Consider the following 19,869-nt stretch of genomic DNA (forward strand, 5'->3'; position numbering starts at 1 on the left):
CAGTTGAAGACTGACCCCAAAATGGCCAGTTATGGAAACTGCAGAAGCTGGAACTTCTACTGATCAACAGAAAAAAGTATGCAATTAATGCACTTGCTTGAGATAATGGGATATCATGCTATTTTTCAGAAGACAAAGCCACTCTGGTATATCAGAGTGGAGAGGTACTGGGGCTTTCAAATCCAATAAAGCTAACACTGTTCGTTTCAAAGAATCTAGTTATTCATTCTCTGACATTACAACAAACAATGCCCCTAAACTTTGATGGTCTAAAATACAGTTCACCAATGGAGAATAAGTTGGATTTTCCTTCCTTTCAGAAAAAAAAAAAAAAAAAAAAAGGAAAAAGAAAAAAACTTTTTTACTTTCAAGAGAAAACCTTTTTCAGGCTAATTGACATCTCAAAACTCCAAAGCACTCAGTCTCTCTTCAAAAATCTTACAAACATGAAAGTGCATGTCTTGGTGACCTCCATCAATACTAGTCTAACAGGTCAGCCAGGAACATTTGGCATGTTGAAGTGTCAATAGTTGCTTCTTTTCTTTGGTGAGAAATTATATTATCTCTACAACTTCTTTTTTTCATAATATTTCCTCTATATTCTCAGCTATGTTCATGTTTGGAGGAGTTATAGCTGGCACGCACATAAAAATCAGGTTGCTCTTGTACCCAGAAAGTACAGGTAAGTTAAGGCTGTGTACGCAATACAAATTCAACAGAATTGAATGCATTTTCTGATGTTACTTGCAGTGACTAAGTCAAAATGACTATTGTGGCTGCATCTGTAATATTTCATAGTATGTTATAGTATCTTGTGGTATCAACTGCAATTACACCTATAATATCTACCTATGGAATTGTTTCAGGGAGTTTTAAATCCATATTTTCTTCAACTTCTGAGATTTTTAACAGTTGCTGCAGGTATTTCTCCTTTGTTATGTTTGTTTTTACGCTGGACCAAAGAATTTTCTTACTTCCCCTTCATTACTCAGCTGTAGGTCACAGACATCATATAAATTTTTGAAATGAGATGTTAATCCTTTTCATCTTTAGGTCCCCTTTTCTCCCCCTACTAAACAATGGTTTTTTATTAACTGTACTAACTTCCAGGTGCTACCACATGCAGCTGAATGCCAACATTAAATTAAAACCAACAAAACAAATTTGTCACTTCCTTCCCCACGTGCTCTCCCTCTAAACTAAGGATGCAGTAGACAAGCCTTTTTCACTCAATGGTAATCTGAGTCACAGAGAAGTGGTTTAGTTCTTACTTTTAACAGTGAGGTACATGGACTTGCTGACGTCTGCTCCCACATCATTGCTGACCTTGCAGAGGTAGTATCCACTGTCTTCTTCCAGCACATGTTTAATCAGCAAGGAGCCATTTGTGAGAAGCTGGATACGGCCATTCAATGCAATCGGTTGGAACTGTGGAACCCCAGCACCTAAAGCAGGACCCCCATGGAAATAAGTTAGTTAGGAATCAAAGTGGTTTTGTTTTTTTTTTAAATAAAAACAAAGGCAGAAACTATAGCTTCCTGTTGTTAGATGCTTAATTCAATAAAAATATGAATGGCTTCTGACATCATCAGAACAAACGAAATGTTTCTTTGCCAAAACTGAATTCATTAAATGGAAAGAAGGCAGGCTTCTAGAATGTAACTGTAGGAGTAATTTGCTCATAGTAAAGGGGCAAAAGGAGCACAAAGGTGGAATGGAAGAACCAGAAATGGGGAGACGGAAAGTGAAGATTTTCAGACTGTTCATGGGTAAAAAACAACATTTGTTTCACATTTAGAGGCTGATAAATTATTGACAATTACAGCTGAACAGTCATATAAGTATGCATTCATAATGCATACACCAAATGAATTTCTTATGACTAAGAGGGGTTTCTGTTGTAGTAAACATGGTATACTCAAGAGATCTCTAGGACCTTGTTTACAGAACTTTGGGTAACATGGAAAACTGCATGTGTTGCATGTTTCCTCCTAAAGCTGGCTGACTGATGACACATAAAATCTCTATTCTGCCATGTTTGTAGCCAGTATTTATTTGGACTGTTAAAAAAAATACAGAAAAAGAAAGAAAAAGCTGAGACCATTAAGCACACATGACATGCCATGTTTGTCGGTAATGTAAAAATGGAAGGTCAATAAAGAGACAAGAAGCCAAAGATTTCTGTATCAACTTTGGTTTTAAGAAAAAAACCACTTTTCCTTGGACATAAGATACTGGGTGATTTAGAAATAAGGATCAGATTGCTGCCATGTCGACAACATGCCATACTGTCCAGAGGCTCACCGCAAGTTCAGGTTCCTCCATGATTAGGGACTTTCTAAGTATATACTAAGGTACAGTTCTCGTTACAAAGGTTTTCACAACCTACTTTGGCAGCAGGAGACAGGATTTTTCGGGGAAATCATTAAGTAGTCTTCTTCAATGGAATTCTCTTATACATCTTTCCGTACACGAAGTTAATGTCTGTCAGCATTAATTACTGTTGGCAGTTGGCAGTTGGCTGAGTCAGCCCAGGAGAAAATATAATGAATAAATATTATGGGGAATGTTAGTATAAAATAGCAAGTTATAATGACCTATGAATAGAACCTCTAGAATATTAAAAAAGAGCAGCCATGCATACTGAAAGTCCTTCTAGTCCTAAAAGTGTTTGCTTTAGGGACTTACAGTTACCCTGAAAGTCTGGTGGCCAATACTGTGAACTAAGGAATGTTCAAAAATAAATCAAAATTGTTAATTTTTCAACTATTTTATTCACATGCATATCACATTTCCCCTTTTATTGTTTGGTTTGTTTTCTTTAATAAGCCATTTTCCTTGTAATTTAGTTGGAAGCCACATTTATGCTTCATAAACTCTAACTATCTGCAAGTGATTGCCCAAGTAGATAGATGCAAGCACTCACTTCTTACATTTTTCTTCACATGAAAAATTCTAGCAAAAATTCTGTGTTCCCAGAAATGAAAGTGCTGATATTCCTGAGGATAGCTACAAGTGGGCACAATTTTGCATACCAGTTTGCAAAGGCATGCGTGAATCTGCAAGAGGGCTCCCTGTTCATGAATCACAGAATCACAGACGGACTGAAGTTGGAAGGGACCTCTGGAAGTCTAACCCTTTTTCTCAAGCAATGCTACCAAAAGATGGTTGCCCAGGACCATGTCCAGACGGGTTTTGAATATCTCCAAGGATGAGACTCCACAGCCTCTCTGGGCAACCTGTGCCAGTGCTCAGCCACCCTCACAGTAAAAATGTGTTTCTTTATACTCAGACAGAATACTCCTGTGTTTCAGCGTGTGCCCATTGCCTCTTTAAATCTGAAGGGCTTAAATCAACAGCTTCTTGCTGATTATGGGGTACCTGTATTGACCACTGTAATTAGAGACAGCAAGTCCATTTCCATTACTTGTTTATCCTGGTGTGCAAATAAATGAATCATTTTTTTTCCATTTTGCATGGACACAAAAAGCCAATTACACAAACTTACCTGCAGGTGTACAAATGCCCTTTCTATTCGGTTGTGGTACTTACAAATGAACTATGATCCAATTGCTTTACTCCTGATGGCCTCACCTCAGTAAATATTTCAGAATTGGGCACAAACCTTGCTCACAAACTAGTTATATAACGTTTCTCTTTAAAGGAAGATGTAGGATATATCCCATCGACCTATAGAGCACCTTAGACTAGGTATTGAAATTGCAGTCATCCATTAGCAAAATACAGACTTTTGTAAAAATCCTGACCTTTCCACCTAGAGTTACTTTGGGCAAAAATTTGTTAGATGGCTTTGCCTACATCACTTATACTAAAGCTTTCTTTGACTTAAAAATTTCAGGGCTCTTAGTGGAAAACCTTTAAAATAGTCACTTGAAAGTAGAGCATCACTAAATTCAAACTACTGTCCATTTCTCCTTTACTAAGACGGGCCACTTATCTTTTCACAGTTAATTACAACCCAGCTAGCTTGGCTTGGCCTCCTCCTTCAGCATGCAAACACAACAAAACAGAATTACTTCATCATGACCTATATTCATAATTAAAACTGCTTATACCATTGAGATTAATGGAATTTGAAGCTCTGCATCCTTCTTGCCATAAACCAGAATTCATAAATAAAAGCATAAATAATCTTTAACATGAACATTTCTCTTCCTTCACCTTTTTTCTTAAAATATAATGATATCATAATAAATAAAATACAACATAAATATAATATAAATATATATCTTCAAATATAATTATGTTATCGATCCTAAGGAAATAAAAAATTACATGGAGCATTGTAGAAGGATTTCTTCTCAACAGCACCTAGTTTTTATTTTTAAAGAGTTAACTCATTCAGATTGGATACAGTGTTCGGAGAGTTTGTTTTCTTGCTAAAATCTACCAGAAGATAACTGGGCAGAAGACGCAACCCAGACGGCAGCACATTTTAATTAAAAAGCAGCCAATTTCTTATGGTTACTGAGGGTCAAGTGGGGCCAGTTTTAATGCTCTGTTACATGAGAAGAAAATGTTAGAGCATTATGTAAAGCACATAATGAATTACTGCTTTGCTATGCTACCTGACCTTTCTTCTTTGCTGAAAAAATATGATTGGCCATGTTATCATGAATTTTGAAGGGGAAAAAAAAAAAATCTGCCAAATCCTGCTGGTGGACCTTGTTCTGAGGGTGTTTCAATTAAAGCAGTACCTCTTTTTTCTCAACCATCTATTTCATCACTTGCCTGCTGAGGCCACAGCTAACCTAGGCACAAATTTACAGCTCCAGGATGTCTTCAAGGCAGACCAAAAGTCTATCTAACTCTGCCTTGTGTCTATGACAATGACCAGCACTAAGTGCTTAGGGAAATTATATAAGAAGAGTATAAACAAGACTGATATTTCTCTCACTGCATCCAGTCAGCCTCTGCAATATGAAGATTAAGTCAGGAACTTACAGGTTGAGTAAACTGCTACTAAACCAGAATTAATCTGTACACAATGATCACTGGAGGAATCCTACCTTTTGAGTACTTCCAGACAATGGTAGGAACAGGATAACCCTCTGCAGAACAGTTGAGTATTACAGCTTTTCCATAGATCCCGTCCTGGTCGCTGGGCTGAACCACAAACCTAGGGGGCACTGTAGGAGAAAGCAAAAGGAGCCTTGAGAATTTGCACAACTTACCAGGTACCTCAAAATGGCAGACCAGTCAGATAAGGAGGCATAAAATTTCATAGCAGAAAGCAAAAATTAAAACCAGCTTTTTGATGATCCAGTGTCTTAGTAAAGTTGGTTTTACAAGATTATTTAGTTTCTGTGCATAATATCAATGTATTTCTTGACAAGCACAACAAAAACTGTGATCTTTGTATGATATAAAAGTAAGTTAATAGAAATCTCTCCATAGCAGAGGTTATAAAATGGACCAAGAGATAAGTCATACTACTAAAGTAAAAAAAAAAATGCTTTCTAGCAGAGGCAGAGGTTTGACAGATGTCTAAGAACAACTGAAGTTTTCTGTGTTTGCTTTTTATAACACTGAACTAGTAAGCTTTAGAACAAGAATTATTTAGTGTAAATAAACACAGAATCTTATAGAATGTTTTAGGTTGGAAGGAACCTTAAAGATTATCCAGTTTCAAATCCTCTGTCATGGCAGGGACACCTTCCACTAGACCAGGTTGCTCAAAGCTCCATCCAACTTGGCCTTGGACACTTCCAGGAATGAAACATTCACAATTTCTTTGGGCAACCTGTTCCAGTGCATCACCACCCTCACGATGGTTCGCATAAAGAGCTTCTTCCTAATACCTAATCTAAATTTAGCCTCTTTCAATTTAAAGCCATTTCCCCTTGTAATCTTAGAAAAAAACCCCAACATTCTTAATAGCAATCAATTCTCTTCATATTAAAATGAGAGTGTTTGAACCATAACTTCTGATGGCATGTTTCTTTCCAAACAGCTGTAGAAACGTTCAACACAATTTGCTTGCATGAGGTTGAAGAGGGAGGAGAAATGTTACTGGAATAGAGACTTTTTGTAAGGCAGCATAAAACCACTTCACTAAGTCTTCCAGACATATGTATCTATTTATACATAAATAAGAGTTGCTTATCTCAAGGAAAAACTCTACATCTTCCAAATATAGATACACAGCAAAGAAATCAACTTAAGACAATGCAGTTTAAAACTACAGTTTACCATGAAGGCCCAATACTAAATGTCGAAGTCTCAATAAAACATGCAGATTTGACAAAAGTTTTAAAGAGAAGCTGAAAATTGTAAAGAATCTTGAAAACCCCACAGAAGTTATTTAATATTAAAAGCACTTGATGGTTATATTGAAGTCAGTTAAGGTCAAGATTTTCAGTGACATCCTATTCAGTGGTTCACAACATGAATAAGTAAATACCTGAGAAAAAGTAAGCTATTCCTGTCCTTATCCCACATGTTATTCTTTTTATCTGTGCTACAGAGAAAATGTAGTAAGGTGACTGAGCCTGGGACAGATTTTTTCCTCTCAAGTGCAGCAAAACACTCAGGTATTCCTAATAGTTTCTTGCTTTCCTTTCCTCATCACAGCACATGCTCACAGAAATAAATGCAATCTAATGGATTCACAGGTCCAGCCAGGGCTGACTTTGTCTGAAACTTGGGAGAGACAGAACAATGGGCCAAACCAGCCCTCCCATACCATATCAGACCCCACCACCTGCCTCTCCAGAAGTGTCAGAAGTTAAGAAAGGAACTATGAGAGAAGGCTGCAGCATGAGGAAATGTAAAGCAGAACAGAAGTGGATCATGAGTACAGTAACTGACATTGGACCAGAAACAGCTCTTAATGACTTGAATACAGTACTGATTATATATCAGAAAAACTGTTCAGCAGAAGCACCAATGTTAAAACACGTGACTTTAAAGATTTTTCAGTATAAACATTCTCATATTTTATGTAAATAGCACTTTACGTTATACCAGAGAGTTTTCCTTAAGGAGAAACTTGAGCTGGCAGTGTTGGTACAGACAGGACTGCTAAAAATTTGAGGTATCTAGACATACTGTCTCCAGATTCAGATAACCCTCCTCACAATGGCTCAAGCCTTCCTCTTCATGCCTCCATAATCCAGACTCCACTTCAACTTCCTCTTTCCACCTTCATAGATACAACCGTTTTATAAAAGATAAGAACAATCTTTTGGAGAGTAAACAAGCCCTTTAACTCGACTTTTTCCTTATTGAATCCTACAGCTATAATGCACAGCTGTTTCTTGCCTAACTATGTACAAAGAAGCTCTACTGCTTTTTGGAATGTGGCTAGAAGAAGCAGAAGCAATTAACAGTGATAGAGGTAAGAGACACCTTTGTACTAGGAGATATTTACACTGCTGTCAAACATTTTGGCCTTCCAAATGGCTATCACACTGACCAACACATATCATATGTTACATTATTCATGATAGGTAAACATCAAACATGAAATCCCGGCAACAGCACCTTTGCACAACCACCTACCCTGTTTTAATTATCTACTCAGAGAAGACAGAAAACATTTGCTTCAGTGCCTCTTTTCTCGTTGTTTTGTGTCCATTTTATCACAATGAAACACAAAAGGAGTCCTAAGTACTTATTTTAAAGCAGGTGGAAAGTACAATTAGTTGCACAAATAGATTTGATTTTACATGACTCAGCACGGTGACATCAGCTTGTTTCACTTCGGTAAATGCAAGTATGCATTTGTGCATTTGTATGCACAGCTTCTGAAAGACCACTGACAAGCTACTTACCCACAAAAAGGGTAGACCAAAAAAACCCCAGCAAACCTAAAACATGGAATCATCTCAGCTGTATCAGTCTTACAGGTTAATGATTACAAATGATGCAATGGAGGTGACGGATAGTTACTGCCCTCCTCTACCACTGAAAAGTGTGAAGAGAGAGTGCAATACCTTCTAAAATCTCATACTATTCAAAACTTATGCAATTTCTTCATTTTATTTCCCTTCTTGAAAAACATTTTCTTTATATTCTTCATGATCTTAAGGTCCTTTCCAACCCTAACTATTCTATGACTACTATGATTACTAAGATTTCTTATTGATGACACTAACAAGAAGTGATGATTTTTATGAAATAATTGATTATATTAAATGGGTAGACATATGCAGAAAGTTCTGGAAAAGTTAAGCAAGGTTGCCTAGCATGGAATAAATGCAATCAGCCTTTAAAATACTATTTGCATTAAAGTTTTCTATTAAAATAATTTATTTTCTTTTTTGTTCAATTCTTTTGGGCATACATAGAGAAAAATGGATGGATTCCAAGTATAAATTTTTGAGCATTTCTATGAAATGCATCCTTCCACATTTTAATGAGCTCATTTAGCTATTCTTGATGTATTGTGCCACTAAGGCTCACAAGCTCTGAACACGGCATTTTATCATATTGAGTTCACTGTATTTTGGGTATATGTAAAACTTAAGGTTTTGCTCAAATATTCTTGGTATTCTCACTTCTAATCATTGCTTTCAATACAGAATTATACCGGAATGGTAACTGTGGAAATTAAATTTTGCCGTATAAGCTCCAGAGCCAGATGTATGATTAGCAGTTGTATGGTTTACTTATACTGTTCCACAAACAAAGCATGTTTCAACCTTACTTGGCAAAAACTCTGCCCACATCCAGTAATAGAAACAATTTCTATATTCAGTAAAGCTTTGGCTTTCCTTTAGGACTACTTATAAAAATGCCAGGTGTTGCTCTGATTTTAAAGACATGAACCCTTGACACCTGGTCTTAAGATTGCCAATAGAAATAAGAAAAGATGCTACAGTGAAACAAAATTACTCATTCAATGACCTTTCAGTTATTTCTGTATCGCTGCCTAGGTAAACCACAGGATTTTTCTTCTCATAGAAAAATTTAAAAAGTAAGCAGAGGAGACCTTTACATTTATTTTTTCCTTACTGATAGTTTGCTTCTCAATTTTGTTTCAAATTAATAATTTGGTCAGTTTCATGTGTTACCATACTTTGGAAGACAATGCACTTACTATTTAATCTAGATTCTGATACTTAGTTTTAGGTTATAAAGCTACACTCAGCTTTTGTTATCTTTCAGGAATTCATTAGCCCTTAAAGAAAATTTTCTTAAAATTTAACAAAGTTAATTTGTCTTATATGCTTAAGAGGAGTTAGTGGAGAAAAGCAAACAATTAGTTCTCTCTCTTTAGCTGTAAAGGTGCGAGCCTCCTCTACCCCTTCAGAAGTGAAGCATTCTTAAATAGCTCATGAATATGACTGAACAGTTCTACATTTATTATTACTCTTGTTTCAACAGCACAGTCCTTTGAGTCTGTAAAGGAGGGCATTTAAAATTCCTTTAACAGTGAATTTCTGCTAGGCTTTCTCATTTTATGCAGCCCACAGATCTGTGATGAGAAATGAGCTGTTGAATTGTTTACTGTAAGAGCAATAAGGTGACAGATGCAAACTATTTAATGGCTGAACTCAAAGGACCTAAAAAAGTGTTTTCAGTCAATATTATGACTAGCAGTCGCAGGCTCTCACAAAGGAAAAACAAAGGATGAGAGCAATCAAAATAGGATGTTGAAGGTAACATGAATGCCACAGTGCCATTTTAGGGGAAGGAAAATGCTTTTATTAGCTCCTTGTGTGAAATAATCTGAAATAATTCTGATAAGATGATAAAATGTAAGTTGGTACCCTACGAAGTTACTGCTTAGTAGTGCCCTTGCTGGTCTCAATGGACTTTACAAGCTTCTAACAAAAAATCAGTTTATGAGTTCATGCCTAACATTCTCTGACTTCATTTTGCTTTATGTAAATCCAAGAATCCTTTCTGACTGTGCTTTATGCCAGGGACCAGACAACAAACTTGCACACATCTTCCTGGACTTCAAATCTATGCAAGTGCTTCTGGCTCCCAAGTACAGCGATTAGTATATCACACCAGAGAGCAATTCTGAAGGCTCATAAACTGAGCTCCTCCAGTGGGCTACTGGAGTGAGTTAAGAAATAATCTATGACATTGGCCCAGAACACAATGTTTCATTTTTACATGGAATATTTGTACTTTACATTTAGATCATACTGTCAAAATGATGGAAGAAATTTAATCAGCCAAAGCAACCATTGATGTATTAATGAATGAGATCATTAAACACTGTACTTTAGCAAAGATGAACAGTTATTAAATTTGGTCATTGGACCTAAGGGGTAGATTTAGCTGGTTTAGTAAAACCATTTGCTATGCAGTTCAAGAAAAAAGATGCACTTTTCCAAAATGAGACAGTCTCTAGTGGTTTGTGTTGACCAGGTTTGTGTAATTAGAACATAAAATAGGAAGTGACTCTTTCAAGAGTAACCTTCAAAGCCACAGTGTGCCAGCAAAGAAAGTAAATGAGTTTTGACTCCAGCTGCAATCATAAATCTTCTCACTCTGTTTTCCTATCACAAGCTGCATTTGCTGCATCACACCAGCACCATGACCAAACATTAGAAAACAGACAGATACTTACTTCCTAATTGGAAGATTCAAGGCTTAGGGACTCCTCATTGGATGCCTAACAATCTAATGATATTCAACATTTCTGGCAAGTGTAAAATTAAAACACATTTACACTTAATGCACTAAATGTATTAAGAAGTGTTATTTGGTATTTACCTCCTTTCAGTTTTAACTTACGATGTGTTCACTAATAGGAATTGTAAAATCATGATTTATGCACCCACTACTATATTTGAATTCTCTTTTCTGTCAGTATCTGAAAAAATTTTAACTCATAATACATTTATGAGCTTTTTCTTTTTGGTTACCAATTAATATATTTTTCACTGTTTTTTATTTCATAACTACTTCATTCCCATTTTAGGAAACTCTACAAAAATTAATAACACATGATAAAGTATATATAGATTTTTATCACTCTTTAGAAGACACTCCTAATAAGTAAAGCCTTAATTAATTCCACATGATGATATAAGTAGTTGACAGAGAAGATATTTTCCTAACTTTTAATGGATTGCTTCCATGACAGGATCCTATTCTTTTTTTTTTTTTTTTTTTTTTCTTAACAGCATACCTAGAAAAACAAGAATGTGACAACAAATAAAATAATCAAAATAATAATGACTGGTGAGTTTCTGAGAAACCCTTCTAGCTTTCAAATTTTCAATGCATTTCAAGAGGAACTTCAGGCTGGGATCTGGCAGAGAACAAGATTTTGAGAAGGAAAGCTCTGTGTTTGCTCACCTGGATTGCCTACCTCTGTTTCTTTCATAGACCACAAAATAACAGGAACAGCAGCGAAGATTTACCGTAAGGTGCCCACAGATTTTAAGAGACCAGTTTGGGGGTTTTGTTTGTTTTTTTGTTTGTTTGTTTGTTTTCAACTTAATACTCTTGGCAAAATAGCAGTGCAGTTTAGATATGAAATATAATATTTGTAAGAAGATTATAGGAAAGCTATTTAACAGGCTTAAAACTTAACAGAAAAATGTGAATGTTAAAAAATAGCAGATACATGCAATCCAACATAAAAAGTATTGAGGAAAAAGTCTCAAGCTGTAAAGCTGAAAATTTATGTGGTTGCATGGATTCTGCAGAAGTTGTGGACTCACTAGTACTTTAAATGTCGCAACAAGCAGTTGGCCTGTGTTTCTTCATTCATCTTAAGAATGGACTGGATTTAAATTCTACTTTTAAGTCTACCCAAGTACTGTAAATGATATGGACTCCCACTTATTTTGGAAACATGATAGCTTTCATCATGTTCAAGTATGCTTTTAAAATGAATACAAGGACAGTATAGATAAGGAAACAGGAAATTTGTGGTGAACAGTCACATCTCCCTTTACTTTCCCATTCACTTTCTACTCTCATATCAAAACGTACAAACTTCACATAAATAAGATATTCCCAGAACACATTCCCTGACATTTAAGAAAGCCAACATTAAAGTATACTGCTGAGAAGCCATCACAAAATGTGCATTAGAAACAAAAGGAGTTAAAGCACTATTTTTTTCCCTTTATTTGGAAAAAAACCACTTCACTGGTTTAGAAAAAGAATATGTTTAAGTTAAATGGCACCCATCAACAAAAAGGTGAGGAGGGTCAGAAAGCTTGGAGAAGGGACAGAGAGCAAGAAAACAAGTCTTTACTTAAATGTGTATAGGTTAGGTTGGATGCAGATGAGTAGTGATCAAAAGCAACCCTCTGATGGCTGGCTGTCTTCTACGTGGGATGACACGGATGGAGCAGTTTCAATATAAGGAAAAGAGGTCAGTCCAGGGTTTTGGCAGAAAATACAGGTCAAACATCATATTATATTTCCCTCTTTTCCTCTGAGGGAGAACTATTATCCCAGATGAATACACGAAACTGATTAAGACATTATCATTTAAATTGACTGAGAGAAAAGAGAGGACAAAGTCTTAAAAGAGGCTGCTGCAGAGCACTGGCTGGGCAGAAACAGAAAGCAAGAGGAGAAAAATGAAGTAGCCCTCACAGCTTCCTAAAATGTTGCAGGACTAGGACTCTAGAAGTATTCTGCAAGCCTCTGTGTAAAACAGTGAAAAGCTACCTTTATCATGTCCAGGGATTTATAAGGACACCCTTCAGTCACATGCACCCAACAGCTGCCATCCCACCACTGGCGCAGAGCCCTCACCAGGAGATGCAATGAGAGCAGCAGCATATGAGGGCAAAATGGAGGTGTCAGCGATGTGAGAGAAGTGCAAAAGCAGGCTACCCAGCGCATCTCCTTTGGAGAAGGAGAGAAAACGAGTGCCAGCAAAGTCAGCAAAAGGCAAACATGTTCAGGGAACAGAGCTGAGGCCAGCCAGGGGCTTGCCAGAAGAGGAATTGCCCACTGACAGCAGAAGGCAGGAAAACTGCAATTCAGGAAAGCCAGGGAGAAGTTAGGGGAAAGCAGGGATGGCCCTGATCAGAGGGACACAGACCAGAATACCCTAACTTTACATGGGCTCACTTGAGCTGTTACAGCATCATGGATCTCAGTGCTGAAAAAAGGATAGACAGTGTTTGCAGAGAGCCAGTTTCCAGTGGTACAATCAAGATCATCATACCATTCCTGTTTTGATGACATGCCTATAGGAACTTGTACAGAGTTGCTACAGTGATTCATTTCAGTTACTTCAAGCACTGAGTGTAACTGCAGATCAGGTACGACCTCAGCTATTATTAGATGCAACACTTCTTTGTAGGGCAGACACAGCCAGTGGACTGCCTGTTGTGATTGGAGGTTGTCAACTTTCCCTTCTCCAGATGAGGAAAATCTTTTATTATTAGAATTATTAATAGGGTTAAAAGTTAACAGAACAGCTTGGTAAAACAATAATTATATGCATGTAGTTATTTAGACTACTTCATTTAAGAACTACTAGATAGATGCGGAAAGTTATAGATATCTGTACTGAATAATACTTCAGATTAATACCAGTGAAAATTAAAAAAAAATTGTTAAAATAATATTTATATCAAAACTACTGAAAAAGCAATGGAGCTATTTGCCACCAAGCTTTCAGAATACTACCATAAAAACCCATAAGCAAACACATACCGTAAGTAGAAAACTAGGGAATAATCCATTTAAGCATAGTCCTAGGACAGTGAGAAGATTGACATAAAATGAAGAACTGTCCAGAAGGTTTTGCTTCAAGTGAGTTTTTGAAGGGGGGGGAAAAAAAGCCCGGAAAAGATGGCAAAAGCCCCTGAGTGGTTTTAAGATTTACCTTGGTAACTTTACATAAAGGAATATAAAATGTAGTGATCAGCAACAGGTAGAAATAACTAGGGTTACTTGCTGGATTATGGTATATGTCCTCTTTTTCTGAGGAGTCTAATGGCTTCATAGCAAGAAAGTGATGGTGGGAATGAAAGAGTATAATACTAATTTTTTAAATATTAAAATTGAAAACACTTTGAAAAACTTTCAGAAACAAAAGGAAGCAATTTAGTTTTGTTGAAGTAAATTAGAAAATCTATCACAAGGCATAATTTCTATGTAATCTGGCTAAATTGCGATTTGAAGGGAAAAAGCTATTGAAAGCAAGGTATCTCTCTGAAAAGTCTTTTCCACATAAAATGTTTCTTTACTAGAACTATATTCTCATCTATTTCAAAGCAAAATTTTGTGAAGTCATCAATCATGCTACTTGCATAATAAACATAACTAAGGAAAAGAACAACATGGTAAAAGGAGAGAGTCTTTTCCCCATGAAATCAACATCAATGCTTTGGCTTTTTACTGACATAATGTTATATGAGAGACTGAGCTAAATAAAAAATGGGGGTAATCAGAGTAAAATAATAATGGAGAGGAATTCGATACCATTTTGACGGCTTGATCCCAATGAACAGGCTTGTGCCTAACGAAATTTTTCAGGTCAGTCTTCTAGCTCACCGATCCATCTGTGGATGGGGAAACCCACTCTAGGGTTTCTGATTAGTTTCAAAACTTTTAGACAGAAAAGTCATATTAGTTTCTGTGTTTCATTGTTCTGTGTGCTCTCTGTGATGAAGAGAGGGATTATCATATCTTCTTCTTTTTCATACTTCCCATCAAACAGATGTCATTACAAAATACTGATGAATTCTGCTTAATTGGTGCCTTTCAAACTAATTACATCTACTTACCTCTCACGATTAATTGGCTTTGGTGCTCCACAGCTGCTGCATCATTTCTGGCTATACAGGTATAATTCCCATTGTGCATCAGTGAAAGATTAGAAATCCTTAAGGAGCTGGTGAAGTCAATGTTGTCAATCGTCACCCCAAGACTGGCTGGGATCGGCCTGCCATCCTTCTGCCAGGTGATTGTGATGGGCAAATCCCCAGAGACCACCACGCAGGGAATGAAGACCCGCTGGCCGATGGAGAACCGCGGAAACTCAAAAGGCTGAATAAAAGGTGGAACTGAAACAAAAGAGGAAAGAGAAGCTATTGCAGTTATGGTTTCATTTCTGAAAAGACTATAATGGAACAGATGCACAGTCCTGAATATGTAAAATCAACACCTTTGACAGCCATAGACAATTGTTTAGATAAAACAATTAAGTCTTTTACAAATACCCTTTTTTTCTGGAGTACCCAATGTATAAAGCAGAGGTCATAAGCAGTAAAATCCGTGGCTTCTAGGACATCAGACATTGGCAGATTCCTGCAAGTGTATTGAGTACCTCTTCAAGAAATCACACTGCCAGTTTGTGACATTCTACGTCTTCCAGCAGTGGCACTGTCTGGACAGTCCAGGAAGAGCTCAGCAGCTTTCAAGGTCTGGTGCAAAGGCCTTACTTAGGGTTATGGAATAAACCTGGAAAAGGGTCCAGTTTTGATTCTGTGATGTGAAGAAAGGGAGTGTAAGCTTCTCTAACTGTTCCTAGCACTTATTTCTTAGTGTTTCTAGTCACAATTTTCAATAAGATTGAGTACAGGAATGTGGTGAAAAGCATATGCTTGTACTATAGCAAACTAAGTTAAAAATAATTTCTAAACAGAGGGACAGTACATAAACACTCAAGTTGGTGTTTAATTCCTGCTAAGCATTTTTGACTATTTATTTTTTTTTCACTTATTATTCTGTGGTTGAATAAAAAGATGCGAAAGAAATGTTCTTATTTTCTATCATGTGGAAAATTCTGCTTCTTAAATAACATTTATTCTTCAGGTATTTTTAATAAAAGCAAAGGAAACAGTGGGCTGGAGTCAATAAACAAAGCAAGAATTAATGGAGGTGCCTCGCTTGCTCCAGCTTGTGGTTGGAAGAATTCGTCGTTACTAACAATTTGGTAAATTGAGACTCAAATACCTACCCAGAAGAAGGAACTGAAATCTCCGTTTCTCATGGGAGCACTTTAACAGCCAGGGCATTGATCTAAGATAGGTTTCTATCAATCACTCCTGAAAAGACTATAAAACCACTTTTGCAAGCAGTACTCAAATACTCATTCATCAAAAGAGAAGGTTCCTAGAGGTCATGTACCTGAGATATAGGAGTGCATTTTCCTTTTCTTGCCTGAGAGATTACTTACATATACCCTGTAGTACATTTGAACATCTTTAACAGGAAAGATTGAAGGATACCCACAACAGAACATTTATACTGCTCTATATTAACTAGCTTCAGAAGAAAATGGAGTTGGTGGTTTTATCTAATTGTATTTCTTCTGTCCTTTCTCCCTTTAGCAAATCTAAGGCTGTATTTTCCCCAGACCTGAAGCATAAAAGCTGTTCCATATCAATGTATACTAGCTCATTGACTTCCCCAGCAGCATTTTTTCTCCTCTGCCAGTGTCCTATTTCTGTGACACAGGGACAGGTTTTTGTGACTATTACTATGTTAGCTAAAAGCATTTATTTTGATCTTTGCGTATGATAGCTTTTCCTCCAACAGGAGGAACATCAGGAGTAAGAAAGTTTAACACTAAGGAAACAATACCAACCCCCTGAAGGATTAAGGCATTGTTCAAAGGCATGTTCAAATGCTTGCGTACATTGAGGTGCAAGAGATGAATGACACAAATCAGACATTAACTCCACTGTTTTCAGCATAACCATGATGCCATTTGCTGAGAAGGAGTTATGACCATGTGCAGCTGTCGCAGAGAGTTAACATCAGGCGTAGGGTACCACAAGTCATCCTTACAGGCTTCCCTTGACTTCTGAGAGCAGCTTGCTGTCTGTGGCTGTGAGAAGTGCCACTGCAATCAATTTTTCTCACATGCTGTAACATCTTTTCCTGACTGCCATCTCTCAAATCGCTAAAACCTGTTCTGTTGTGTTTGGAAAATCTGGTAGATCAGGCATACAGAAGAAAGGAAACACTGTATAAATTAGTGTGTTTATTTGAACTTTGAGCACTGGAAATTAACTGCTTTTCCACTTGGGGACCTAGTGTCAGGAAGTGAGGCAAAATGTCTGCCTGCCTCTTCTAACTACCTTAGCACAGCTAACGCATTCACATGAGATATTTCAGATTCTTTGTACATCCCCAGGAAGAGGCCAAATTTCTCTTAACATTTATTGGCAAGCAGTTTATAAGTGGGAATAAGAAATTTCTAGAATAAGACTGTCAAAAGGCTTTGACATAACCTTTTTCCTTGATGACTGCAAATATCTGCTAAATGCCAAGTGCCCCCCTTACTGTATTGGCTAGCACATTTCTGCCCAAACCCTTTTCTTAATCTCAGACATCATTACTGAAAGATACGCTAAAATTCATAACAGGGTGGGAAATTGCTTCCGTATTTCCTGCTGAGTGTGTAATAAATTTGGACCAATCTTTCTTGGTCAAAATGGTATAAAAAGTCAGACAACATATATCTGAAGGATTATTATGTACATTTCCACTCTCCATCTCCTTGATGCAGAAAACAAGGAGCAACATCGTTAGATCACATTGAAGTATTTTTCAGAAAATATTGATTTGCAAGGCTGCATTTACCAACTCTAAAATTTAAGAAGCAGCCTGCAGAGCATTTCAGAATTTGGCTAAAATATTTATAGACAGCACATTTTCCTTCTAATCAGGTTTTTAAGATACAGAGGAAACCAACATTTATTTCTGCTGTATAAAATATAATGCATATTCAACCTACAGCAGCTTGCAGTCCTGACAAGTAGCTTATTTTTAAAAACAGCTTGCAATTTAAAATTAGTACTTAAAAGAAGTAAATAGTCTAGTGTTAACTTTGAAGTATTAAATGTTTTTCAGCCACAGTATTTACCAGTTTTGTCTGATAAAGGCAGTTACTGGTGACCTAATATAGCAGATAAATTTTCTTCCTGCCAGATTAAAGAATGACACAATCACAAAAAAAATCACTTATTAAAAACATAGACTAAAGCATACCTGACATCAGGCAAATAATTTCTGAAATACTGATGTTGGCATAAATATATATGTCAGTCTATATATCTCTGCAGCAAAAAGTTGACATATATCCATGACAGAAAAAAAAATCAAACTTGATTAAATAGCCTGTGGTTTATTGTTTAATTTTTTATAAATTAAATCTGTTTCATTGCCAAGCAGCATTAAAAACATAGGAGGGGTGTATACTGCTTTAACTCAGAAAGAAAAGTTACAGTAGGACAGATGTATTTAAAAATGCGTTCAAAATACTTCAAGGTGTGTTGAAGTATTTTCCTTCTCTATACATAGCTCTAGTTTGATCATACTTCAAAGCTTCTTTTTCTTTTTTTTTGTTAAATTATGCCATTTCATATATAAGGTGTTACGTGTTAACTGTATATAGAGAGGGCTGTATGTGTATGTATGCTTGTGTACATATAAGGAATATTTCTTCCTCTACCCACAACAGGAAGAAGATTGAAAAATCTCTGCTTCATGCAGTGAAGTGCGATGTCTTGGGAATGCTTTATTGATGAGTGCTTGAATTAAGTGTCTATTTAAGAAGAGGAGCATGGGCCAGCCTCATTAGTGCTAATGCAGAAAGATTTAAATTATGGTTTTGTGCCCTAGCAAGGTCTTCTGTACCTCTGGGAGATTACTGTAAAGGAGGGCAAGGAGGGCTTCCACACTGCTCTCCATTAGCAGGGGAACATCTTTAATTTCTTGCCCTCCGTTCCATGGGAGTTGTGTTGGAAACTGCTGAAAAGACTCACTAAAACAGTGTATCCTGCAGATAGCCTGTCTCCTGCAGCAGCATCATAAATGTGGTATTCCTCTCCTGTGGCTCTGCATAGTAGAATGAAAGTTGTCCTCTGCTTTATCATTATAAATGGCTCCCTAATGGATTTTCTTGCAACAACACTGTTGCCGATAGTATAAAATCCCTTTGGCAATGAATACTTACCACACTGGTCCATTGGCTGATGCAAAGTAATAACCACCAAACTATGTAGCCTCTTAAGGCAGCTCTTAACCCCTTGATTTCACACTCTTGGAGCGCAAAAGCCAAAACTATTTTATCTCTGCACAAACCCTAGCCACAGTCCAGTCATTTGTAAGTTTTTTCAACTATCAACTGTTTCTCCTAAACAGCCCCATCCCTTGTGGGTGATGGTCTGAGCAATTGTACAGTCACTGAAGCACTGGATTTTTATGCTTCTTTCTTGTATGTATTGAGCCTTATTAATAGGGTATGTCATTCAGCAGAAGGCATTTACTGAGATGAAACTCGTACCCCACTCGCTTGTTTTATACTAATATATCCTGCCTTGAAAAGAAGGAATACTGTCATATTCTTTGGGTCTAAGTGTATGCACTGAAAAAAACCCAACCCAAACCAAACCAAAAAGCCTAACCAAAATAATTCCTGCAATGCTCCTGCTGTTGCACTACATTTCCCTCTACGTGTAGGTTCCTTAGTTGCCAAAATTAACCCTATATTCAAATATTCAAAATCTTACCACAACAAACTGTGGTATTTTATCAGGAATGTTTCCAAATGTGGCAGAGCAAATGCTGTGGTATGTATTTCTCAGGGGAGCTTATGAGAGAGACTTCATCCTTCACATTTACCCTCACTCCCCTTTCTTGCATTGCAACACTGCTAGTTCACAGGCTCCCTAATACCATTCTGGGAGCTCCTTCAAAATAACGGAGGATGCAAAAGGTTGTATAGAAACCAAAAGTGCTTTTATGTTGTATCTCATCCATCTATCAAACCACTTCCTTTCAGTCTCCATTGAGAGCAGAAAAGTGCACGCCCTTATCATATGAAACAACCTGCAAACCCAGGACAGTGGAAAGCTGAGTTCCCTGCCCAAGGGGATGCATTTACTATCTTTTAAAGGAGGAAACCTTCTTGATTTGATGTTAGCAGCTGCAAGAGTATATTGACACAAC

General features: G+C 36.9%; 1 protein-coding gene across 1 annotated transcript in view; it reads right to left on the reverse strand.

Moving 5' to 3' along the window:
- Window positions 1–19,869, reverse strand: part of DSCAM (DS cell adhesion molecule) — a gene marked incomplete at both ends in the record, with an annotated part of 460,903 nt that overhangs the window by 136,910 nt on the left and 304,124 nt on the right. The window contains 3 exons of the mRNA XM_080612812.1: window positions 1,272–1,445; window positions 5,031–5,150; window positions 14,694–14,972. Coding sequence (XP_080468938.1) covers window positions 1,272–1,445; window positions 5,031–5,150; window positions 14,694–14,972 — 573 coding nt within the window. The remainder of the gene's footprint in view (window positions 1–1,271; window positions 1,446–5,030; window positions 5,151–14,693; window positions 14,973–19,869) is intronic.

This window comes from Psittacula echo (genome assembly GCF_963264785.1).
Source record: "Psittacula echo genome assembly, chromosome: 3".
Classification (NCBI taxonomy): Eukaryota; Metazoa; Chordata; class Aves; order Psittaciformes; family Psittacidae; genus Psittacula; species Psittacula echo.